This window comes from Pelecanus crispus, chromosome 5 (assembly GCF_030463565.1).
Source record: "Pelecanus crispus isolate bPelCri1 chromosome 5, bPelCri1.pri, whole genome shotgun sequence".
Taxonomy (NCBI): Eukaryota; Metazoa; Chordata; class Aves; order Pelecaniformes; family Pelecanidae; genus Pelecanus; species Pelecanus crispus.
In genome coordinates, this window is record NC_134647.1 from 32,672,697 (window position 1) to 32,700,195 (window position 27,499).

The following is a 27,499-nucleotide window of genomic DNA, read 5'->3' on the forward strand; positions in this document are numbered from 1 at the left end:
TCTATGCGAAGAGTGTGACAGACCACAGTGTCAGTTTTCGCATAACACATCTCCTCAAGACCTGTGAGAGACAATTACAACTGAATCATGGCTGCAGGTTTATTGCAACCACCTCGCTAGGAAATACCAAGTTAGAATCAATAACAAAACCAAAAAAATTCTCCTCTTCTATGGAACTGACACACCCTGGCATGAGAAGAAGCATCACACTTTGTAGTACCATTCAATGAGACTAATTCTCTGCACTCATTGTAGCTCTTCTAACACATCCCATGATGGGAGAACACTGCTGAAATAAAAGTCACAATATTTTCAAAGCTCCCACTAGCAGAGGCCAGGCAAGCCATGACGAGAAATACAAGTATCAAATGGCAAACAATTTCGATGGAAGTCTACATGTGGTTTTCCATATCTTAGCAAAGAGGTCAACTGTGCCAACAGACAGTGCCCAGCTCGCTGACAAATAGCTCAAGGTAACACCTCCATCCCAGCACGGCAGCTGGCAGATGGAGCAGCGCAGACAAGACGCAAAGGCTGCTCCCGGAGAGCTCCCCCTGCTCAGCCCTGCCGCGCGCCCCGGGGACTGAGCTCTGTGAACGGCCTCAGCCCAGGGAAATCTTTCCTTTGCAGAACAGTAGAGATGGCACAGGTCCAAAACACCGGACAAGGGCAGAGCATGACAGTGCCGTAAGTTTACACAGCTCCTGACCCACCTGAGCTTGCTGATCCCCCCCAGCCTGTTGGATTGCAGACAGTCACTCACGCACATCCTGCCTCTGCTCAGACCCCAAATACTGCAGCAGGCTTTCCAGAAACACAGGATCAGCTTCTGCTTGCTGTAAGGGAGACGTGCCTCGCAGCAAGTCCTAGCTGACCTCAAACACTGTTTGCAAACCTGAACCAATCTCATGGCGTTGGTGTTTTGGGTTTACTCCGATGACAATTCTTCAGCTCTGCACTCAATCAGTTCCAAAACGTTTTGGCTGATCTGACAACGGGGTATCCTACCATGTCATCGCCTGCCCGCTGCTGTACGTCTCTGGATTGTGTTCTTGGTCAACGTATCGAATACCTCAGAATAACCCTGTTTCCAAACCACAGTCTAATGCCATTCCTGAAACGGCGTTGCCACCCTCCTGCTCAGGAGTTGGGACAATGTACCGCTTGCCTTGGCAACGCAGTGAGCACCGTGCGGCTAGGACAGGCCTCAGCAGGAATCAACAGGATGGTTTGTATGGGTGCCTGGCTACTTACAGACAAGATACGTATGAAAGGTAGTCAGGGCATAACAGGTGAAATTACAGTTTGGCTTTAGTGGAAGCTGAGCCCACGTACGCTGCGGCTGGTCTGAGTCTCCTAAAACTGGCTTCACCAGGTGGTCTCTGAGCGAGCAGCCCCACAGCGAGCTGCTGCCAGCCTGGGGCAGCCCCACATGCCCCAGAGAAGGCTCCCTGTGGCCCTAGGCTGGCTGCCCACTGGTCCCACACAAAATCATTCCACAAATAATTTGCTTCTCACTGCTTGGACTCCATAAAACCTTGAGACCCCCAAGGAGTGCAGAGGAAAGGAGCACACCAGATTTCCTCTGGTGCTGAGGGGGAGCTGGTGGCACGGCTCAGCTGTAGCTGTGCTACCCTGGCTTCGGAAACACCTTGTGTGGGAAGGCTGCTGCAAACCAACAGAGCATGGCTGAGTTGGGGCCCATGAATCCCTAAGGCAAAGGTAGGAAGGGGAGTATATCAACACTAGCAAGCAATGGACTTGCCCATATCAAAATGTTCTTCAATACTTTGTTTCGGCCTCTCCAGCACACTCTATTTCTTCATTTTTCACTTTGGGAGAACCCAGCTATGACATGCAGCAGCAACCAATCCTTTGGCCTCTTTGCTTTGCGTAGGAGGGAGCCACGGAGCCGCTCGCCCTCTCCCCTGTGCATGGCACGCTAATGCTGCAACTGCAAAGCTGCAAAACTCCTGCTGCGCTTTGCTGCCAGTACTCTTCTCCATCCATCAGCATCATAAATAATCATAGCAGCTCCTGCTGTCTGAATCATAATTTGTATCTTGTTTCTAATTATATTATGTGTAGCTGGTCCACCAGACCCTATCTGAGGAAGCATACAAATAATTCATCTGTATTCTTCCATTCTCCCCATATGTGCTTCCAGACAAGCCAGATTAATACTGGTCTTTGTCTACTTCTAATCTCATCTCCATCCTGTATACCTAGTGCCTTATTTAGGTGCATTTTCAGCTGCCATCCGAAACTAATGCTTCACCTGGCACATTCAATCTCTTTCCATATTGTAAACTCTTGATTAAATTCACTTCAGAGACCAAGGATCAACTATAGGCATTCAGTCAGGTTGACTTTGAGGACTAATACTTCTGGGTCAAAAAAGATCATCCGTTTTGTCTTACAAAAAAATAACACCTGGTACATTATAGCAAGCAGAAATATCTACAATGTTCTTGGTGGCACATTATATAACTGCAGCACAGAATTTTCATGATTTTGCATGCCAGAGTCAAATAAGGTGATTTAATGAGATGTCACTTAAAACTGATTGACACCTGCAGCCGCACTGAACAGCACTCCTATCCGCCAGGCCACAGTGATGACCTGCTTGCGTCCAGCACAATCAGTGCCGCGGGCCCAGCCACCGTGAACCTGCCCAGCTCCAGGTGGGCTCCCGCTGGTGGGAATGCCTCTAGGTCCCGGGGCTGTGGCCATGGACATTCCCATCCTGAGGCTTTCTCCCCCAGCCACACTAATCCATGGGTCAGGGACGGGACCAGTCGCCACTGCCCCAGTGCCCCCGGCCCTTGCTGAGGTCTGTGTAAACTTCTGCTGGTGGAAACCAACCACACCGGTTACCAACCTGCTCCCTGCCCAAACAGACCTTCACTGTCACTGCAGGGAGCGTGATGGCTCCTCCTGGGGGGTCTTGGCCAGCACTCACCCACGCAGACCCCCAAAACTCAGCATCCCACGACACATGCTGACACGCCGCCGACATGCCGCTTCCCCTCCAGGCTCACTTACTTTTGGCCTCAGATATCACATTTGCTTCCCAACCCTACTATATTCATGTCTTAATAAATGCATGAGTCCCCACTGAACAATTTAACAAGCAAAATACTTCTAACACCACCACCAACTCAAACTTGCCTTTGCAATCATTTTCTTCCAGTTCCCAGAGTAGGGCGGTGTGGACTGCGCACAGCAAACAGCTGTCAAACGTAACGCTGCCTCCTGCTCATGTGTTGTCTGCCGAGATTTTGATTTCTGCACATTTTCTTGAAATTACTCCATGAATATTTTCTGCAAAAGCAATTTATTCAGAAACTGTTTCAAATAACCAAAGAGAGTAGAATATCCTCATTTGACCCGTTTGATCGTGGACATGTCCATGCAGTACTCTCTGGTGCGGAAGAACAGCTGGTGGGACAGTGCTTGCATCACTTTTCTGGCCGGGCTGCTCACAGCTCAGCTACTGAACTCACGTATTCCTCAACATTATTTTAAAAAGGAAACCTTTTTTTTCAGGGACCTGCTGTGGAAAGCAAATGCAAGACTGCTCAGCCTGAGTCTGTGCAAAGGCAATCCAAAGGGACCATGTCAGAATAGTCTCAAACAGCACTCACGCTTTGGACCAGGAAATGCATCCCGGCAGTACTCACCAGCTGCCCGGGGAAACATGCCACCTTGTGCTGGGTGTGGCAATTTGGAGACAATTTTACAGGTACGATATTATGGAAACCTTTGGATTTTCATGCCTGCCCAGGGAGGTGAGAGGTGCTGACAGGGGAGGGCATTTGGGTGCCTGGTGTTTGCTCCGTTCCCAAGTGCACATTCACTGTGCCCAGATGTTTTCAATCACCTTTCCCCTGCTAAGCACTGCACTTTAGAAGAAGTAAATCTCAGATTTATTGAATGCGTACATCATATACTGCTGCTGCGATATGAGCTGGGGCCACCACGCTCAGTCCCACAGCAAGCAGGGGAGGTGAGAAGAGATTGCTCCTGCAACCCTCTCACCTTTTTTTTTTCCCCTGAAGCTTCCTGAGTTAGTCCCCTGTGCGAGGCTGCTGTCTATCGCTATGGGAGTGGGACGGAGGCCAAGGTGGCTACGACCTAATGTTTTAGTCTGAACAGATAGATGGAAGAAATGGATTATTATACAGGAAAGCTCTCTCCGTGCATGCAATTATCTGATAACGATCTGTTTTGGGAGATGAATCTCAGAAAGAAGAACATGCAAAACTCTCACCTTGTTTGCACTGGGAAGCTGCATTATCCCTTTAAAAAACGGGGAATAAAATGCGTGAAAAATGATACAGAAAGCAGCAGAACAGCATGGTGCTTTAACTTGTGCTGAGCTCAGGAGAGGGAGGGGGGAAGGGTCAATCCTGCTGGTCACACCAGAATGTGAAATTTGGTAAAAACTATTTCTGCTGATTTAAGACTAATCAGGTCTGTGAACAGCTGGACTAATTCAGCCTTGCCTCCTGTGCTTCGTGGCTTGATTCCTTCATGTACGTAAGAAGCAAAATCCAAGTGAAACCTCTGCATCCCCTCTTTCTCTCGTGGGCCCTGGTGCCTAACCCACAGGCAGAGGTCACGCTGCAGCCTCGTGCCCCAGGGAAGGTGCTGCAGGGGCCTCGCTGAGCCACCCACCCTATCTTTGCTTGGGAAATCCGCAGGAACGTAACACCTTGGAGGCAGCTGCCCCTCCATCATCCTTGACCAAAGGTGCATTTTGGTAGGGGCCAGACACAGGCACGTGGGACAAGACACCCCTGAGCGCTGGAGGAACCGATGCCCTCGAGAGAGAGGAGCAGGTTGCAGCTGAGCCCTCCTCACCTGTGCTCACCAGCAGTGGGAGGACTTGGCAGACACTGGTGTTACAGGACAGCCCAAACACAGTGCCTGGATGTTCTCCTGAGAGCACCAGCACACTCAAAGGGGTTTCAGAAATCTGTCACCTAATCTGTACTTGGGAAGGAAAACATCATCACTCTTATCTTACAGATGAGAGAACGACACAGGGAAAATAAATACTGTAAAGCTGTAGGACTCGGTGGCAGAGGTGGAATGAGAATCCAGGTAGATTCACTCCTGTATTCCCTCTGGAAGACACCTCCCCGCGCCAGTCCCTGAGAGCTTCTCTGATTTCTAGTCGCTATAACACACTCTAAACAACTGCAACAACCCTTTCCTGACATCACTCCCCCCGAAGTGATATAGATAATATCCACCCATTCAGCTGGGACATCAAGCAAACTGTACCAGCACAGGGCCCAGAGAAAGTTGTTGTGTCACTGCAAGAAGTCAGGCATGTCATGAAACCCTCCCCGGAAGGCCAGGCTGTCAGTCCCCCGTGTGTTGTTGCTGTCGATACTGGGTATGATTTTTTCATGTGTTCTCCTTCAAGGCTGAATTTTTATTATGCTGACCGCTGCTTTAGCATCTGCTCCCACTCCCAGTGACTTCAAAAGGGGCACAGAGGAAGGTGAGACGAGCTTTTGCTGCCAGCCCTCTCTTCGTGCAGGAGGGAGGGTGGAGCTGCTCCCGCTGCAGGGCTGTGGGCGCCAGCGCCAGGCGCAGTCCCAGCCACTCAGGGCAATCCAGAGTGCCCGAGGTTTTCTGCTCCTTGTATTTTGGCACAGAAGGCCACGCAGCATGACCTTGGCACAGGACACGACGTGAATGCTAAACACAGCATGAAAGGTGTGGGCCTACGTACTATGGGATTTCCATCCAGGCACTGTCTTATGGTTCTGCAAATACAGAGCAAGAGCTATGTGGCACCTCTTTCCCTGTGAGCCCAGAAAGCAAGCCCTTCTCTGCGTAATTTTATGTTCATTTGTTTACAACATCAGAGAAGGAAGACTAGAAGGTATTGTGCCAGCAGTTACTGTACAGACATTAGGATAGCCTTTCAAATTGAGAAAATCAAGCTACATCTAGGTTTAAATGAAGCACCAAGAGGCAAGCCACTCGCCCTTCCTGAAGCAACCTCTCCCTTCCGAGAGAGATGCTTTCCAAAGGCTGATCCTTCGCAATTGGCAGTGCTCGGTTAACAATTTCCATCCTCCCTACCTGTAAATACTGAAGGCCAAGTGCTGTTTTTCACATAAACACAACCCAGGATGAAATCAGGAAGGTAACCCAGGAGGGCAAAACGGGAACGTGCACACTTACACCATTGATCTGGGCTTTATGCCTTGCCTGAAACACAAAAGACACCCCCCTCCAGATCTCAGTGAAGGCTGAATACACACTCATAATCTAATGGAGAGATAAACAGTGGATTTAGGGCTGGATCTGAACAAGTATGGCAAGTTTTACTGAAACAGTATTTAAGGCATCCGAGTTATAAACTTTGCAATAATACTGTTCCTATTAGAGCAGGACCTTCTCTCAAGCAACTTACCCACTCTAACCCACCTTTATCTAAGTCTTGCTGATTACCTTCTATGTTAAATCACTTTAAAAACATGGGTCAAAGTTGTTTCATAGCTTTACTCTCAGTAATGTGCAACATGAACATAATAGTGTTATTAAGAAGTCAAAAATAACTTAACACAATAACTATATAAGATTCTCTGATGGTCAAACTTTCAGCAATTACTTTTTGTTAAGTTCAGAAAATTAGCATATTTGTTAATCAAATTAATTTAAAAAGTAGCTTTTCAAAATAAAAGCAATGCTTTAAATAAATATAGTCTTTTTTATAACCATAAAACACTTAGTCCTGTTAAAGGTAACACAAATACTACACTCAAGCACAGTACTTAAACGATTGAAATGGATGTTGTGAGCATACATGAGCTGGACGCTGGGAGGGATGAGGACGCGTTGCTTCGTGACATTCTCTGTCTCCTTTCTACAGTGGAACAAAGAGGCATCCAATTCTCAGAACTACCCTAAACATATGACATGTGTCAGGAGATTTGTAACTGCTGCGCAAAAATGCTGGTACTCTGTTTTTTCCCCAAGCTATTTCTCTGCACTACATCTGTAGCAGTTCTGCAGCCTTGCTTCAAATTTCTAGCACAGCATGATTCTTAACCACAACAACGTAAGGCCAGATCCTGCTTGCTTCATCCAGCTGACTTCAACATCTAAGCAGAAGGTGACAAGCAAGATCTGACCTCTCCCACCTCTTGCAGTAATGCTCACAGTTTGTGAAATCTGTAAAACCTTCCTTCCAATACTGGCACCGCTGGGTGTTTCAAAACGGCCTGAAGCTCACCTTCAGAGTTCATGATCACTGAAGGATATTCACAGCTCTCCTCTTAACTACGGGGCTGACTAGCTATGTTCACTGCTACACGAGTTAATGCCTATCAGCAAAGGCTGTAGCTGTGCTGCAGATCTACAAGGTAGCAATGATTTACTGGAATGAAATAAATCAGCTAGGTCTTATGTTAGTGCGTGCTATCTGGGTGTATCCCGAAGAGCAGTTTGCTGGAATTCAGTGAAATGTACACCTCAAATCTAAGCATAATCTATCCAGCAACTCTGACCATTTAGTATCTCATTTACTTGGTTTGAATTGTTCATTAAAAGTCACGTTCAGTATCTGCAGCAAACCACTGGCTTTGCCCTCACAAAACCAGCTGTCGGTGACATTTGTTCTTGTATTTTGTTTGTTTAAACAGCCTAACAGTAATGTAACCTGTAAGTTAAATGATAAAAGCTGGAGAGTAAAATAAAGCACAAAACTGATACAAGTACTCTCTATTTGTTTTGATCTTTAGAATGAACAGGCCTATTCAAAGATGACAAAGGAATAAATTAGCAAATGGCTAATGTAATGCATGAAAGGGCGTCTACAGGATTTGCATGTGCGCACACACACACGCACTTGCATACAGACAGCTTGGCTTCATTAGAAATCTCACTACCAGAGTTTAACTTAGATAAATTAACTGCATTAAAATACTGACATTGTGAGGATTTTAATACTATCAACACCCTGTAGAGGGCATTCCTGTGTGAATTTTTAAATGCTTTAAAAAAATAGTTTAGAGTTATTGAAATCTGTGACAAATGCGACAGCTCTGCCTCCCCTCACAGCCTCCCATTCTCGTCTCCGGTATCCTTCTCCTGTATCGCCTCCAGGCACCGTTTTGACTTGGCGTCCGCGTGCCCACTTCCAGTTTTGCTCAGTCCGCACGACAGGCACGCCAGCTGGATCTGCTTCATGTTCTCCAGGGCTTCGTTCTTGGCGTTCTTCAGGAGATCTCCTTGGCCCTGAGGATGCACAGACAGACACACAGGAGAGAGTCAGGGATGGCACACATTGCTCGGGACCGAAAGCGGCAATACTGCTCTCGCATCTCTGCCATATTGTTTGGTGCCGTGGAAGAGGATCCAGGTCCCGCCTCAAATTCCCTCTGCCTCCCCTGAATGCAAGCGCCTCGGGGGGTCCCCTATGAGCTCCGAGCCCCCGGTTACCCACCCCTCCCTGCACCTGGATTTGCTACCCAGCCTTGGGCCCTGCTTCAGCAGAGGCAGGCCAAACTGTGCACTTGCAAGGAGCACAGCACCCTGTAGTGCCATGCTGAACCCATCTCAACCGCTTTGTTTGGGACCTTTGAGCAAGCAAATGGGAATGAGAGACTTTGTGAGCAAACACCTGCTTCTGTATCTTCTCAGAGCTTGTAAAGGTGAGGTGACTAACAGGATGTCAATCCAATTCATAACTACCAGGAAAAATGTGTTATATGAAATTTGTATTAAGGAGTTGGTGTTCAGAAATGCCAAAATGAATATTTATGCAATATTGGTATCTCAAATGCCACGGAGTGACAAGCTTCTGGTGCCAGAGGATACAAATAAATAAAAGCCAGGAGATGCATGTGGTTATTAAAATTCAGTATCACTAAGAACTTGAGCTGCTCTTCTCCTAATGTCACCCGAAGTACAGCTTAAAGTACACCACCCGCTGCAGCTGGTTATACGCATATTCAGAAGGAATACCTCCACTGACTGAAATGTCACATTCGCATCCCTGCAACCTAACCTGACCCCCTGCGAACAACAGATGCTTTGCGGGGTCTCCAAGGAGACAACAGATATTACAGTAGGACCTGGGGCACACTGGAAGGGCGACTGATCACTGACCCTCCTTCGGTTTTCAAAACAAACCAGACGTGATGGACAAGTCACAGCATGACAACTTCCAGCAGTGGGAGCATCTCTCTGCTCTCCCTTTCCCCAGAGCTAAGAGGAAGGATTTATCCCACACCAATGAGCACAGTTCCCTTTTTGCCAGTGCCTGGCACCGGACTTGCACCGCCTGAGCCCCCAATAAACAATGTTCACAACGAAGAAACAACGGTGGCTTGCAAGTCCCGCTGCACTGGTAAACACCACGTGGGAAACCACATCAGCCAGGGATGACAGCCTGCTCCCGAGAACATGATTGCCTCATCTCCTGGTGACATGAATTTGTCCCTGCTGAACAATGCAAATCGCTGCCCAGATGCTGGGAATCTAACTCAATATGAAAGTAACAAAAAGCACCGGGACTGCGGGAGCGGCTCTGTGATATTTGGTATGAAGCTCTTTCGAAGAGATTTGTATCTCGGCAGTGTGACAGTTATGGGAATACACAGACAAAAAGCTTGGGATCCAGTGAGCGGACGTGGTTTGAAAAAACAAAATGAGAATAATTTACGTGGCACATATTTCACATAGCTATGATCTTGCTTTTAGGACAGAGGTTGAGCTTACGGTTAAAGGCAATAGGCAGGAATCCAGGAGCTCCCCAGCTGCCTCGAGCATCCGGCACACCCCCGTCTCTCTCCCGGCTGCAAAATGGCACAGGAATCGTGCCGGTGTTGTTGCAACAGGGACAACACACCGCAGCACAGGCAAAGAGATCCAACAGCAGTATCATTAATGACAGGACAATGTTATCAAAAAGGGTGGTAGATTCTTCACTACACAAATGCAGTTTTAAATAATTTGGTTCTAGGATGAAACAGACCCAGCTGCAGCGGGTCTGCTGCATTTTCTTATGACGCGCATGGGACTGAAGACACCAAAGGCTGCACCAATGTGCAGACAAAAATGGGTGTGATGATGCTTTGCAGCCTTAACTTCTCTTAGTCAACACCTGGCACTATGTATTCATGCACAAGAACAGAAAAATCCCCTTAGCACAAGAAACAACTCGAAATAGGCATCCCTACAGCACCAAGAACAACTAAGCCCAAAACCTGGGAGAGCCAGTGCAACAGAGAGGTAAAATGATGATGGTGAAGGCCCAGTACCCTGAAGCACCTGGCGTCCCCTTAGTTGGGGTATCTGGGGAAAGACTTCTAGGAGCTTGTCCTCTGCTGTGGCATGGCCAGCGTCTCCCCGGGCAGCAGGAACAATCACCCACGCTGTGCACAGAGGAGGAGGAGGAGGAGGAGGAGGAGGATTTCCCGTCATGCAGCAGCACAAAATGGATACAGCTCCATAAGCTGACACAAAGAGCTTCAGCTGAGTCTTTGTCACCTTCTTCATGTCCTCTTCCTTCTCAGAGTGAGGGAAAAGCACGGAAATCCTTCTCAGGGTGGCCCACAAACTGTGTCTTTGCCTAGGGACTCTCTGAGACACTCATTTAAGGGAAGCTACTTGGGATTTGATACACCCCCGCTTGGAGGATGACAGCCTGAGTCTGCCCTGCCAAGACTCGTATCTGAAGTCCCCAGAAGCCAAGGGACTTCACACCCCGTGTGAGGGTGCTGAGCCACCCGCTCTCCCTTATGCATATTCCACTTTCACATTTAAGTAACCAGGCAATTCAGATTACAGGTTTCATCTGAGGCAATGCACGACATGTCTTCGGGTTCCAAGAAGAAAAACACTCCTCCTGAGCATACTTCCAGTATTTTGAAGACATTCTTATTTTACAGTGATCTAAAAACAGAAATGGACTTATCAAAATAGTGCAATTCCATTCATGTGCAGACCAATTGATATATGTCTTAGTCTCCTTGTATTTTTTATTTTTAAACAGCTGGTCCATTTGAGCAAGCTGAAAGAGCAAAAATGATTTTGAATCATCTGTCACAAGAAAATTAATGACAAACCAGCCCCCTCTGACAGAGCTGTCATAATTCTAGAGACACCATAAAAAAAAAAAAAATCTGTAGGCATGCTCTGTTTGAAAAGCCATCTGTTTGCTTTGAAAGACTGGCTGTGAGCATAATCCACTTAAGAAAAATGTCAGCAAAATTGTGTCAACACCTTAACGAACTAAATACTGGATAGAAGCTGGAGTAAACTTTAAAAGTATGATTGCATTGAAAAAACCTGCATAAATCACTCATTGTGATCATCTCTGTGCACAGAACAATCCTTACAAACAAAGTATCTCTCTTCTAGACAAAGAGAGATCACGATGGTCCGCTTCAGCATCTGTCCATCTATCTCCCTTCTGCTATTGATATCATCGGCCTTCCTGAAAATCAATACTTGTGAGAAAGCTTAAACTCAGCATTTGGCATGACACTAAATTAAGCCACAAGAGATTGATCGAGTGTTCTACTTGAAAAACTGATCAAGGGGCCCATTTTTATTTAGAGTTAGGGAACATTAAATGTCAGGTTTCATACACCTAACTACAACTAACTGTGGAGCCTCAGCACAAATTAACATTACAGTACAAATAATGCAGCTTGTCAAGCAAGTGTACGATTATAAGCCTTTACCTTGACAGGCTAATACTGCTTAGAAAACAGGGATAATCTGACATGGCTTTAAATATTGCTCAGTTTCAGTGACAACCCATGAAAGGCTGTAAGAAGCATAAGTAGTTCTAGATAGACACTGGCAATGGCCACAGATGGGACGAATTCTCTATGTTGTTTTTGATTATTTATTTTTTTTGCCAAATCAAACTCCTAAGTTTTTATGAGTCAAGATGACAGCTCATTATATCCAACAACAACCCAGACTCTGAGCTTGGGGAAATGAGAGGAGGAGGTGGGTTAGGTAGGTGGCACCATTTTGTGTTCGACTCCACAATATGTTTTTTTTTTTAATGTGCTGCATGTATATTTCTACATAAATATATGAGCATGGGTATGTACATTAATAATTACTATTTCTATTCCTATGCTTTCTAGGAAACATCCTGCAACACATAGGTCATGACACACGGCTAGTTCTGGGTACCCGCCAGCACTGGGGACCCCGGCTACCACAGAGGCAGGACCCGAAGCCCCCGTGTTGGCAGCTGCCCGCACCAGCATCAGGGGGCTGCAGGAGGACCCCGAAAGGCCACGGCTCAGCCTGTGCAGAAGTGAGCTGTACCAACAGGCTGCCCCACACAAATGCCTCGCTTTACTGCTGGCGAAGTGGAAAATCCCATGTTGAGCAATAGGGCCTTCCCAGCGTTCAAAACTGGCCGTGTTTTCAGGGAGGCTGAAACAGTGGCTGCGAAGGCCATTTTGTAATCTGCTGCTTGCTAAAGCAGACGGTTGCTTATCTCCTGGCAGACACATTCTCTGACAGCACATTATGGGAGCTTTCCTCTCCGCTCCTCGAGGGCTGAGTAAACAAACAATAAATAACAGAGGTCTTACGCCCATGCCACGTCACGCTCATGGTATTACTGTTATTTTTTAACTTTTTCTCAAAGAAACTAGCTCTTCCGTTATTATCTAATCACAAAGTAAAATCCCCACAGGCCGCCACCGGTTGGCTGAAAAAGCCAGACACGGCCAAATAAAACAACTGCAAGCACTGTTGTCACTCCACATTTCAGAGGTAACGCAGGTAAGGTAATGGCACCAATAGTCAGTGCCGAGAGACTCAGACAGCAGAAATGCTGGAGAGCTGCTGCGATATTCGGATACTCTGTGTGGAGGCAGCATTTACTGCAAGGGGTGCATTTCCAAAGTGTCATAGTGGGACTTTAATAAGGAGGCACACAATTAAATGATTGCACATGGCTTTGAAAATGTAATCCTAAGGAGGAAATCATTAATGAAATGATTAGACTGTATGTTAAACTTATTATGAAAAGCAGATATTTTTCCATGCCTCCTTCAAAGTTAAATGTGGGAACAATTGATATGAATTTGATTATGATACATCTACATTTCAGAACACAGTACTCCACAAACATACAGACTATTTCTGTATCAATGCAGGCTTTAAAAACCCACCCTTTCGTTATCACTGCGTCTTGTTTGTCAAGAGCTTTGCTTTATTCTCTGTGACAGAGATCACAGCGCACATGTTGGCATGAAAAATTACTGTACACAAAGATTATACACGAAGTGTATAATCACTTCTCGCACACTGAAAAATACCGGATTGCAAAAATGAGTTACCCTACAAGAAAAGCAGGGGCCAAATGTTCCTTGCCGATTTATTTTAAAAGAAGTTCACTTCCTGTCAGGAAAACAAAAAGGCCACGAATATAAAAGATGGTACTTATATGGCATTCCTCGTGCCACTGGTGTATCATTTAAGGTCTGGGTTTTGGGGGCAGTTTCCCACATACCCAATTCTGAACCAAATGCAAGAGCTTGTTTCTACCTGGCTGAAGCCAGCACCAGCTTTGCCACTGAGTAAATCGGGCGATCTGACCAAGTCCTCACTGGTGCCTGGGTCACTGCATTTCTCAGTATTTGCTAGGAATTTCAGACATCAAAATGAACATCTCATTTTGGTGTATCAGGGTGTTACTGAGAGCCAAAGACCTTCTCTCCCATTGCCCAAAGCAGGGCCTAGCAAAAATTTGCAAGAAGGAACCAGAGCTGAGAATCAATTATATCACGTAAAGAACAGATCCGAGATGTATGAAAAAGAAAATATCCACCCAGGGAAAGGCAGTCATTGTTATATGAAGTGTCAAATCTCTCTAAGCAAGAGCAGGAAAGAGAAACTATTGTGGAATAGATTGCCATGTGCAGCTCTGACACAAGGTTACGTGATAAAAACAAGGTGAACACGAGTTCTTAGATGAGCGTTAAAATTGAATCAAAGGTTGTGCCAAAGCAATGAGGTCAGAAGCTCTAGGGCTGATCTGCTCAACTCATCGCAGGCAGCAGCTAGGACACCTGGGACAGCAAGGATGAGGAAGAAGACAGAGAGGAGGAGGAGGAACAGTTAACAGGAACAATCTCCCAGTACTTCTATATCTAACCCAGATTACTCCTTACTTCATCCTTTTTCCATTTACTTCATGAACCAGCCATACGGATGCTGGCTCCAGGCTTTCCTGCCTCTGTCTTGTTACACAGGGGGCTGACCAGGTTCAGAGAGCAGAAACTCAGGAGAAACCCAGGAAAAACACTGGGAGCGCAGAACCGGCCTTGGCTGCACTGTATTTCCCAACTGTTTTACTACTAATGCAGGACAAAAATTCCTGTTTGCACCTGATATTTGCGTGAATCTTGGAAATGAAGTCACACCTGCAAGCAACACTGGCAGCCTCGAGGGCACTCAGCAACTTGCCAAGACCCGCAGCCCTAAGGTGGCGCATCCCAGCCAGCAGCCTCCTGCCAGCAAGCACCTAACATAAGGACGACCGCTGGGTGAAGAGCTAAGGGGTAACCATCTCTGCAAATACCATTTACAAAGCACGGTCTCTTTTCCTGTGCAGTCAGTTGTTAAGAGCAAGACAACAACGCCAGCATTACTCCAGGTGATTGGCAAAATTCACATGGCAACTCCAAAGCAACCTGGCCAGGAGCTCCCCCTACAAAGGCAGAAGGGGCTCTCAGCAGTTCAAGGGAAAGCAGGCAGGAATCTGGATTACTGCCCCTCCACAGAGCCCATCTGGCCCTGGCTTGCCCTGAGCACCCAGCAGGTTCCAGTATATTAGTCCAGTCCTCTTCGAGGCACGGATCTCTGCAACCATAGTAGGTCTTCAGATACCATAGCAAAGGGACACAAGAGGTTAATAAAAATGAATAAATAAATGATAATAAATAGAATAAACAAATAATGAACAAAGTAAAGCAGGATTCAGAACGGTCCTAACTTGTAACACAGATCAAATCTGAACCTCACGTGTGGCTCCAGTGTGATTAGCCATTGCGGCCACAGGCTGGACTACTCTGTTAACACACTCAATGATTTGGTGACTGCAGATGGGTACTCTGACCCAGGGATGGAGCCCGATGCTAAAATTGTAAGTGTGGTGTGTTAAGAACAATATCCAGGTTACCTGAAAACCAGTTCCATCTGATTTTAACTACGTACATGTAAACCCCCAAACTAGACCAAACTGCCAGTTGTTCACTGTTAGGCCGTCCCACGCAAGCCCCAAAACTTTTAAACTGATTCTATTTGCTATTTGGGTCTCACCCCAAAGGTCTGCATTGGCGAGGATGGTTAAACAGGGACCTACAGAGGTGCTCTGCATTATCCTGGCCAGTTTTCTAGGAGGCTAGCGACAGTTCATTGCACAGCCAAGCAATCAATCCTGCAGCACAAGGCAGTGACATGAGCGGTTGGGAAGAGGGAACACCGGCTGCCTCTCTGCTGGTGTGGCACCTCCTTGGAAAACACCCATGGCATTTTTCACCTTCTTTTCCAGCTGTTGGAAAGGTGCAGTTAAAATCTAAATGGCTGTCCTAGATGCCGAGAGACAGCCTCCTCGGCACCGCACTGGGCAAGGCTCTCCCCAGTTTATTACAAAACCACCAGCCCATCACTTGTATATTCCCAAATGGTGGGACACAGCCAAACGCAAACCTTGGGGGCAGCCTGGAAGGTGGAAATGAACAAAACACCTCTGTCATACAAGGAGAACCTCAAAAACAGTCATGCAATTAGCAAAAAAGCAAATACTTAGAAAACCTTCCGATTCTGGCTGCTGGCCTTGCCAACACGAGTATATCATTGCCTTGTGCAGCCATGGCAACTTAGGAAAGAAGGTCTGTATTTGTAATTCTTTTACAGGATTTGCCTAAAGAAATAAAGACGAAGGACATACATGGCCAGCTTGCTTTCTGAAACACAGTCAAGTGCCCTCCCAAACCCTACTGGCCCTAGACCAAAGTCTGAGAAGGAATTAACGTCAAGCATTTGCTTGAACGCCTAAGTGGCAAAAGCACTCATGCTGTAGTGTTCCCTATTGATCTTTAAACAGAGCTCTCCACTGAAATGCATGGGCTCTTGCAAATCAATCGCACCATACAGCTACTAATCTATTTCTTCAAGCAGGCATTTTATGTACAAGAAGAGTGGGCTTTTCTTTTCTTTTTTTTTTTTTTTTTAATGCCTCTTGCTTCTCTCTCATCTGGGCGTTTAAATTAAATTACCTTATATCAGGCTGTCAAAAGCAATGAATGTGAACATCGACTGTCTGTAACTGTGTTGCAGCAGGAATTTGCTTTCAGAAATAATGGCATTAATTTGATGTTAGCCATGTGCTGAGCAGTTCAGCTGCTTGTGCGTCTCTCAGGCACTGCATCCAGCAGACAGTTTGCAAGCACAGCCACAAATGTATGGAATCTTGCTGTCAACTCCCCCAACGCCAGGAGCTGCCTTTTTGCTGGTGACAAGGTTGAAATCAAAGGGTTGGCTGGGAGCCCAGGAGTGCACAATCAACACTAAGAAAACCCCACAACACTGAAGAAATTGGGGCACTGTTTATTTTTGATACACAGCCATGAGGTGGAAATCAAAGCTGTATGTCCAGGCATTTATTTCTTAGTCCTCCTTTGGTCACAAAACCAAATTCCCCACATGTACCAGCACCAGCTGGTAACTCCAGTAAAGTCCAGAGAGTCCCAGAAAAACAAAACAAGGGGAAGAAAAATGAGGCGGAAAGCGCAGAATTTTCTTGCATTTCATTTTTCTGAGTAAAAGGACCAGCTGCAGGAAAAGATATGTTTTGCAGCTAACAAAACACCTGTGCAAAGCAACCCCTGAGCAAAACACTTGGCTGGGAATAGCTGGCACCCCCCCACCTCCCTGCTCCCCTCTGCGCTGACTCACAGCCACTCCGGCTGCAAGCCACACAGTTAACATCAAAATCACATCCTTCATCGCAAGCGTTGACAGCAAAATGCCCATTAAGGCCATCAGAACCTGGAAAGGGTTTACTGACTATCTCTGAGTTGATTCTGTTTTGACTGGAGACAACAGGCACCTGTGCTGGTTTTGGAGTTTTGGTTTGGGTTTTTTTTTTTTGGGGGGGGGTGGGGGGTGGCGCACACAATGTTGCAGGAGATGTTGCATGAACACTCGCTGCTCTCCTTAGACTACTGCTTAGGACAACAGCTAAAAAAAAAAAAAAAATACCTGCAGCTGTGCTTAAAGCTAAATGAAATAATCTAATTAAGATGAAATGAAATTATGCCAGTCAGAGCGCAGCATTTCTGGGCAGGTAAGAGAGCATACTCATGCAGTGCTTGTTCCTGCACACAGCTCCTCACGCTCCCCTTGTCTCTGAGTAACTGCCTGGCACAAACGCTAATTTCTTAGCAACTATACGGTTTGCAAATCCTCCTGCTGCAGTGGCGGCTGGCAAACATCACCAGCTGACTGGGGCGCAGACATCTGCAGAAGCCACCCGAGCTCCCCATCCCTACTCCCCCAGAGGGGACGTGACACCCCTCTGCTTTGGCTGCTCTCCTCCCTTCATGCGAGGTGCTGTGGGCAGTCAGTTTCTAACCTGTTCACAAGCAGCACGGACCACAAACAACATTTACTGAAGCAGAAAGCTTTAAGCTGAGACCAAAAACTCCAAATCACAGGACAGGTTAAGTGAAGGAAGAAAAAAAATAACACAAAGCACTGCCGGACTGCTAGGAAGGGACAGGTTTTTAGAAGATCCCTAAAGCAAATGCTCTGATCCACCTCGTCCCTGTCAGCTGGGACATTCCCTGTCCAGGGGCCAGCCCTGTCATTCTGGTCCCCGGCAGTCAAAGGCAGGTTTGCTGGCGAGACCGGCCAGTGAGCTCGGTAAAAGCAGAGCTGAGCCACCTTCTCTGCTCGCGTTCCCCCAGCCAGAGGCCAAAGGGGCTGCTTTGGGCACAGCGGCCATGGGACTCATGCAAACAGGGTTTGTTTCCCTCGGGAGAATCCCAGCCTTGCCCTCCCAGTGCAGACGTAAATCCATGCAGATGTAAATCCAAGCACAAACAGGAGCGGGTACGGTTATTTTTGTAAGCAGCGCACTGCCCCAGCAGGCAGAGAGCTACCAAAACGAAGTGACTGGGAGGGGAGGAGAAAATCCAGAGGGGTCAGAAACAGGCATGACTGGATGTGAGAACTCTCCATGAAGGATGGGAATGGAGACACAAAGCAAACCGAGCAAGCCAGGCATAAAAATAAGTGGTGCAAGATGGGGACTGTAGTATTCATTTACACATTCATTGTCCCAAAATGTCAATGAGGGAAACCGAACAAGCATAATTTCCAACCCGTTACGATGCCATGCCACACAAAGTAAGAGGCTTTTGGGCAAAATTGAACTAAGTTTTTAAGCCTGATACAGAGGGCTGTAATAATACCTCCACAGTTACTGGTGAGGGCTGGAGAGGATGAATTTGGACTACCCAGCTTCAGACCACCGAGCCACGTTCTGAAGGAAATTCTCCTTCTCCTGATGCTGGCCAGCAGCCTCCAGTCTCAACCCGTTCATCCCAGACTGCTACCTTAGGCCCCTCAGGCTGAGCTATGATACTCCCACCACCTTTGTCACTGCTTGAAAACACAAACAAATTTTCAGGTGCTTTTCAGTGCCTTCACGTGGCTCACCTCCTCCCCGCTGCTAGGTACGCCAGCATCACCAGGGCACGGGCAGGAGCCCAGGCGACACTGAGAACAAACTGCAATTTTCACCTAACTGCAATTACCGTCACCCCCTGCTCTGTCGATTCAGAGTGACCACAGCGTGTCAGTAAGGCTCCTCCTGCCAATACGGGACCTATGTCTGATCCGTGACACAGAGGATGCTGGAGAAAAAACCTACCATAAGGGCCTTTTTAACTTACTCCTTTGACTGGTGTGTCTTTTTAGCACGCGCTCTTGCGTACACAGCCTATCTGACATAAGAAATGCCACCTTTTTCTTTCTGTGATCTAAAAATAAACAGCAGCTGCCACAGCAACAGAATCACTGGTTTTGTCTCAGCTTTTCTCCCCAAATGGTTCCCACCTGTACCTGGGGAAATGACCCATAAGAAAGGGTCCTTTAGCTCCTGCAGGGTTCATCACCTTGCACTTGATTTCACCTGACCCAGGTAAAAGACGACTGTAGCTGTCAAGGATACAACATACAAGATCTCAGCTCCCCAATCCATTGTTCATACGGCAAAGCTTACTTCCACCCCCAGGCACTTGGGCCTCTGATTTCCCTAGCTCCCACGCAAGTTTTTGGGAACACCTGCGACATTTAGGGCTTCTGGGATCTACCAGGTTTGCTGGGGAAGAATAACTGCAAAGCAAATGCCAGGTCTCACTGAACACCTACGACTTCCACTTAATGCGGTTTGTGGCTTTTAACTAACTGTCCAAGCCCTCCCTGCAGATCCATATTGCCAGTTGTCATATATGTTAACACAGAAGTCTTTACTCCACAGCCCTCTACTGCTGGTGGCTCCAGACCACAAAAATGAATCAATACCGCCATTGAGTTAAATAGCATTTCATTTCTTTAACTGCAACCCTCGGCATATGTTAGCGGTGTGGATAAACATTTTCTCTTTTTGATGTCAGGAGGCAGTAATGGAAGCCGGACTGGCACAATGGAATGGGGAAGGTCATGCCAGCAAATCACTGCCTGCTGGATTCGGAGTTCAGCTCCCCTGACTCCTGTACTCATGCAAGTACACAAGTCGTCAAAGGTCCTGCCTAGCAATGGTATTATGTACATCCCGACATGTGGAGAGAGGATTCCTATCTATGCTCAGGAGGGAGAGGGGGAGGACCGGCATTCATACAGAGACATGCTAGCCCCTAGCTTCAGCAAAGCACAAGGGCCAGGCATCACTCAGTTATAAGCTACATTACCAGATTTGACCAAGGCCACTGAGAGTGCCAGGGAAAACGCAACCACCATCTCAGCAATGGGAGAGGAGGCAGTTTTGATGGAGCAACTGGCAGCTTTCATCACCTCCTGAGCTCCCCCAGGGAATTAGCTTCAATTAGACACCCCTTCCCCCACAGGGAGCGGGGTTTTGTAGATGCTGGCATGCAATTCATATAACAAAAGGGGCAGTCAACTTCCCATCATTTATAAGCACCGGGAAACTGTTTGTGATCTGCTGACAGTAGCTGTAACAAGCTCAAAATATACCACAAAGGTAATTTTTAGAAGACGTTAAACCTCTTGGCACACACCAAAGCTCACATTCGAACATAACCATTTCAGGCTAGCACCACTTTACAGCTCCCAGAGAATGGAACAATTCAGATTTAACAGTAAGCAAATGTTGGAGAAAAAACTATCTACAAGCGATCCTCTCTTAATATTCCTGCCATGTAGAAATCAGTACCCTGGTCTCTCCCTGATACTCAACAGCCCTACACAAATTCAGAAAAAATGACTGTGGGTGGAGGATTCGGGAAGCAATTCCCTCTTGCTCCGTCTTGCCATGGGCCACCTAGAAACAGAGCCCTTCACTCAGACACATGCTCCCTCGTGCAACGGCAATGCACACGCAGGCTGCCGAAAGGAGAAGCTCCCCGGTGGCACAAAGACCCATGTCTAAGTGAACTGGGGAATTTAACAGTGTAGGAACACAACTGCTTTGGGTAAAAATCCTCCCAGAGCCTGCGGGTTACCCTGACTCAGGCAGGGCGCTGAGCTGACACACGAGCTCCACGTTTGGAGGAAAGGAAAACAAAGGGAGTTTTCTCTACCTGCATTTCGTTAGCCCTGAAGCAATCACAGCTCTGCCAGATCTTTACCAGGACACACGACGCTGATTCACAACGGCATTCGAGAGTTTAAAACACAAGGAAGACAAAACACCCTGGCAGGCACCATTACTGTCCTCTCTACGCGGGCCAGAAGCAGCAACGCGTGCTAGCTGGGGAGGGACGAGATGAGCACACAGCAACAGCAAATGCTAGGTTGTAAATTGAATTTGCTAAGTAATGGGGATTAAAATACAACTGAAATGATTTGCAAATGTAACGTGTCTTTTCAATAATAAATAGCCATGCAACTGAATCTTTCTTCTCATGTATTATTTAAGGAACATCAGGAATCCTCCAAGTTGTATAAAGAGATAACTTGATTTTTCTAAGCAATAGCCAGTCCCCGAGTCTAAGAAAAGACATCCATTTCGCATGTCTTGGCATGTGAGAAATACTGCGCCGCTTAACTGACCACCCTGAAACATCAACAGTGAATGCAAGGGAGCAAAGGAAAAGACCACCGAGGCCTTCAGTGTCGTGAATAATCATCCTGGCAAGGCACCACAGGACACTGCTGACCCGGGAAGGAGAAGGTCTCTCCAAGCCCCTCGCTAGTGCCAGGCGTTGGGGCAGAAGCACGGCCCGGGGCACAAGCCCGGTGCCACCCCATCGGCCGGGAAAGGACCCGGAGGAAAGGCTCCGGCCCCTCCAGCACGCTGCCTCGCTGCTTGAGCTGCGTGTGGCAGGGCTGGTGGCTGGGCTTGGGTTATAATGCAATCTTTAGCACCTCACAGAGGCAGCTGCTCGTTTTCTTTCTTTGTTAGTACAGCCATTGACAGATAAAAGCAAAAATGTGTGAATCTCTGCTGAAACTTATACCTTCATTACAGCCCTTTTAATTCCTCCGAATGAGGTGATGTTGTCAGATTGGCACAAACAAGATTCCCAACTTCCACGTCTTCCAGGTTGTGTTAATTAACTCCACCGCTGGGTACGGCAGTCTTTGATATCCGCGTCTCAGATGAAAATGTCACCGTTGCAAGGGGAGGGGACGGTGGCAGAAGTTGCTGAAGTTCCTACGCCACTTGCAGTTCCTGCCTTCACTGTCTCCTCCTCAAGGGAAGGGAGATGACACTGACCCAGTTTTTACACTCAAGCAATCCTCCGTTAGTGGCGAACCATCTACAGACATTTTTCTATTCAGTCATCTCCCTCTCTCCCCCTTTAGTACTACCTATTTTCCAGCTCAGTTCTGCTCAGGCACACGTATGTGCAGGAGTAGCTCCTTTTCCTCAAAAGATGAGTTCCCTCAAGGAACTTGTAATCCTACCTGCTGATTTTTCAAATAACCTCCTCACAGGTGATAATCTTGTTACTGCTCAGAGCAGCATTTGGAGAACAAACTCTCTTTGTATTCACACATCACTACCCGAATGTTATTAATTACTTTTCCAGTTGCACAGTCTTTGGACCGGATGACCCACACCCCCAAGAGAAGCTGGCGTTCACACCCAGGTGCTAAAATCCCTGCCAGGTTGGTAGACAAGAGAGACGACAGCAGCGCAGCTGGGGCTCAGGCTGTGATGGGATCTGCCCCACCAGCAGGAGCACAGCAGAGCGCCAGTTCCCACACAGCTACCCCAGGGTGAAGTCGGCACAAATACGGAGCAATAAACTCATGCGAACCGCATCACGGGTAGAGACAGCTTTAGAGTCATGAGAAATTTAGTCCAGATCAAGAACGGGGGAGAATCGGATGCATGGGTAAGACAAAGAACATGGTGGTTCTCCCACTGCTTTAGCACGATTTAGATGATACACACAATTGGGGCGATGCAGAGGGAAGGGGGATTTGAGGCTGGGGAGAAGAGACAGGAAAGACAGAGATGACAGTGAGGCACAGGGGGGTACCTGAGACAGGACAGCCGACCAAGCAGGGGGCTTCACTGGGCAGCCAGCCTACACAAGGAGAGAGACAGGCATCTATTTTGGCAGACTAGCCCTATTTAAACATCTTGACAAGCCTCCATTTGTGAAGCGATGCTAAAATTGGGTTTCTACACACAGCACCTCAGTGAGCCAACCCTCTGGTCGGGCTTGAAGCCCATGACGCTGAGGTGGCCTTGGCACAAGGGGTGCCACGCACAGCGACCCTGCGTGCTTCTGGACCTGTCTCCCACCATCACTGCAATGCGATGCACCTCGCCCTGCGTGCACAGCCAGCGGCTTAGCATCGGATCCGCGGCTTTTGGCAATTTGTCACATCACTCAAAATAAAAGGCACATCACAAGACTGCTTGCCATCTATCTCTGGCTTATTTTAGTCAAATACAAGGAAAATGGGCTAAACAAGATACCACTCAAGGCTTTTCAGACCATCTCTCATTTCTCCAATCTGTTCCTTTTGTCCCAAAGTTACTGTTGTTCTGCCTATATATTTGACAGCCTGTCTCTCCTCCTATATACATACACACATGTGTGTTTGCACACATACAAACCCATTCCAGTGGAATTGAAGGAATATTTACATCTGAAATGCAGAACTTTGGATTGCCGTCTAAAAAAAAAAAAAATTGTTTTTAAAAAAGGTTACACCAAAGGAAGGCAGCTCACAGCACTTGTTTTCTGGATGAACTCTGGTGACCCTCCATTTTTGGTCTGTCCTACACTTGGGTCCCACACTGATTGCAAGAGGGTCTTGTCCCTAAACCCGCTGTTGTGAAACACCTGTGGGAGCAGAGCCCTGGTGCTGAAGGAGGAAGAGGGAAGTGAGAAAAATGGCAGACCCCCACATTTCTGCTGAGATTACTCTGGCCATCAGCTTTTTCCTCAAGTGCCAAGAGACTCTGGGTCCCTGGGTCCCCCAGACACTGGGTGTCACCATGGAGAACACCACAGCCTCATACCAAGCACCTTCCATGCCAAGTATTTGAGCAGGGCTTAGACCCACAGCAACTACATATTGAGTTTGATCCTGCATTGGGGCAGGAGGAAGAACTACACAGCCTCTTCACGGGCCCTTCCAGTCCTACTTTCTATGCATCCAAATAGCTGTTAAAGGCTGGAGAAAAGTCAGGAAATGGTGCGTGCTCCCTGCATGCACAGAAACTATTAACTGGGCTGAGTCCTGTGGGGGCCGCGTGAGGTGGAGAGGTGAGTGCTGCTCATCACAAGCACCAGCGCTGCAGGCAGGCGAGTGGATCCCTGGGCCTGGATGGTTAAGCACCAGCTCTGCCTGATCTGAACGTCTGGACAAGCGCTTTTTGCCAGTCAATTAAACGCTCCTGCTGTGCCAGTATTGGACAAAAACCCAGGAATAACCGACTAATACGGAACAGTCTCCTCTTTGTCAAGCCATCCTGAGACTCCATGCCCTAATGCATCTCATCAGAAACTCACAGTATCATGAAGGAGCAAGCGCTGTGAACCCTGGTGGTTGTTGCTCTCCCTCCCTCCCATTAGTCCCTGCTGTCGCCAGCATTTGGTACTTGCAGATTTAAGATGGCCTGGGTGGCCTTCACATATGTTTTAAACACACGTGAATATTTAATTTGCTCTAAATCTAATTCATGTCTTGAAATTTTCCTTGGCCAGGAAAACAGAGACCTTGTCAGAAACACCATTAGGGCTTTAAAAGCTCGCAGGGAGCAGCCAGGTACCCAGAGAGGCCGTGCCGTACTTGTTTGAGACTGCTCGCTACATCCTCCCTGGAGCAATGCTTGGCAGCATGGCTGATGGCCAAGAAGAACAGGATATTCCAGTCAATTAACTAGTACTGCTGAGAGACTGGGATTACGCTCATTTTACCCTCATACACACTGTTGAAGTAACTTGAGAAGTTTCCATCAGCAGACACAACTGACAATCCACCGAGACTAAGTGTCTTTTAAAGAGCTCTGGTTCCTGCGCCTTTGGGCTTGGGCAAGAAAGACAAAAGCCAGTGCTGTGAGCAGTATGGGGGAGAGCTCGAGGAGGCATTTACCAACCGAATCAGCAGAGAACAGCACCCTGCTACATACAAGAAGGATCCACCCAAGAGTTACATGGTTTGGTTCTGTTGGTTTACAAAATACACTGATCAAAACAGCTTTGCATATGAATCACACACTTTTACCTCCTTATCTTGTAACTCAATATCATTTAAAGGACTCTAAATCACCCCATCCCAGAAAAATCTTGAAACACCTCCCCATAGATAGATGAGCCCTGCAGCACGGCCTGAGGGCCAGGAGCACAGGCTTTGCCCTCTGAAGGAGCTGGGAGCCTCCACTGCACTCACCACCGCATTCAGAGCACTCGAAGCACCCTGGAAGGAGTTGCGCTCCCATGCCGCTCCTCCAGACTCTTTGCATGCTCAATAAGGAACAACCTAAACCTATCTCCTTCCTCACCTTTCCCCCTACTTTTAAATAAACTGCTTCAAGCTAAGCAGGTTGGTATTTACAATAAACGGATGTTGACCTTGCTGGACCTTTTCACCTTCTCTTCAGCACTCTCTCAGAAAGCCAGATGTTATGTGTTATTTTTTTCTTTTTTGTCATTCAGTTCATGTGTAAGAGACCAACCTGATCTAGTAACTACATGAATAATTAGAGCAGCTCTGCATTTCCTCATATGTTTGTAAAATCTGTCGTCTCATCAAGGCTGACTGGCTCAGCTGAGCCGGTCTCGGAGTAAGGCAGCAGATCCTTCAAAAGTAGCCAGGGCACACAGTCTGGAGAGGTTTAGAAGTTAGAAACACCACTCTCAACTGCACCAGCAAAGGAAATGCAAACAACATGGGGACTAGACAGCAGGAGAAGCATTTAACCTCTCCGGAAAGAGAGCCTTTCGGGTAACCACATTCAAAACATATTTATCTAGGGAGATCTGGAGACGAGTAGACACTGAACAATACGACGAGCCCTGCATTTAAAGACAAGCGTGAAGTCTCCATGCCATGCAAACCACTCCTGCCTACTGCTCTTGCTGGACTATCACTGTCACAAGATGACAGCAAATCACAAGAATTTGTTGCTAAGCCACTATGGATTATATTTAATTTATTTTTGCAGTTTCACAAATTGAGCACCGATGTGCTTATGTCCACAGAGATATGCTGGGAAAAGGAGGGACGTAAGATGAGGAATTTTTCGGGGGGCAGGGGGAAGCCTAACTGACACTTACAGGGAAATACATGGTACATAGAATGCAGCAGATTTATGGGCGCTCATGAATTCACCATGCTCTTGCTTAAAATCTAGATAGCGTAAATTGTTGTGCAAATCCTTTGGCAGCAATTATACAACATCTGGTAAAATATATTGTTACCATTATGCTTAATTACATGAAATGTCCCCAAGACACTGCCATGCTGGTCTTTTGTCCACTCTGCAGCGTGCCAAGGAGCAAGGCAATGGTTCTTGCCTAAGTAAAGGAAAAAGGACTGATATGAAAAGACCCAAATAAATCTTACTTAAAAGATGGTATAGAGTACTGTAGAGGATCTGTTAAAAACACTCCCATAGCGCGCTATAATAATCCTTAAATTAGGGCTGTGAATGGACCTGGTTCTTCCGAAGATCAGCAGCAACTCTGTGTGGTACCGTTGTGCATAAGGTGATTTAGAGGAACAATCACAGTCCAATATGTTGCTTTTCTTCCTTAAGAAAACTGACACCTTGCAGCGATGCTAAATTCAGCTCGGTTAAGGTGAAGCCAGATAAGTATACGGCTGTCTGTATGTATGCCTTTCAGAAATCTGGCTTTTATCTCTCCAAGTAGCCTCAAAGTGCACATTTTGGGCTCTGCTACCCAGGTGAGAGGTCTGGATGCTGCAGGTCTCCCAAGCAACTGAAGGCTGATCGTCACAAATGACTGTGATGAAGAAACAGGTCATTTGTGGACATGATCCTTCAACAGTGCTATCTGTGCGCAGTTTTGCTGCATAAAACCACTTACACCAGAACTAACATTGATCACGACTACATCATAAAATTGTGGATTTCTCCCCCAAAGAGTGAACTGCATTAGCAATTTAATAATTGTACGCCTTCTGCATTCAGCAACCTCTCTCTTTATACATCTAATCAGCATTAAATTAAATGCAGGATAATTAGCAGATACACTCATAGATGGGTGCTGAAATGATCCCTGAGAATTTAACCACTTGATGTCTTTTAGCATGCACTAACAGTTGGAGTCCTAGTAAGACAGAACACACTTACGGCAGCATAGGCAAAATCTTACCATGGGAAGCAAAAAGGATTTAAAAGAACAGGAATGCATTGCAAAGAGACTAGATTCAAACATTTGGGTGTTTTCCCCTTCAGTAGAAGACCAAAACAGTAAGTGCCACTTTGTCTTTGTCTTCCCATGTTTTGTCTATAAATAAGTCAGTATGTTGGTATATTAACTATCTAGATATTTACCATCAACATGCAGGCAAGTATTTGCTGCTATTGCTCCCAGACTTTGTATGTGCTGATCCACCAAAGCACAGATAGCCCAGCAAAATACATCTGCAGACAGACAAAGCATGTCCAACGTGAGAGCAATAAATCTGAACCACAGTCAACACACTCAAACTTTGCTCGGCTTACTTGCCAGGCTGTTGGGACTCAGGCAGATCCCAATTTCTTTGCCCAAGTAAACACCTCCTGGTAGTCTGTGACAGT

General features: G+C 46.9%; 1 protein-coding gene across 1 annotated transcript in view; it reads right to left on the bottom strand.

The window, feature by feature from the left end:
* Positions 1–8,082: 8,082 nt before the first annotated feature.
* Positions 8,083–27,499, bottom strand: part of PLCL1 (phospholipase C like 1 (inactive)) — a 220,956-nt gene continuing 201,539 nt past the window's right edge. Inside the window, exon 6 of the mRNA XM_075711057.1 lies at positions 8,083–8,265. Within this exon, the coding sequence (XP_075567172.1) occupies positions 8,083–8,265 (183 nt within the window). The remainder of the gene's footprint in view (positions 8,266–27,499) is intronic.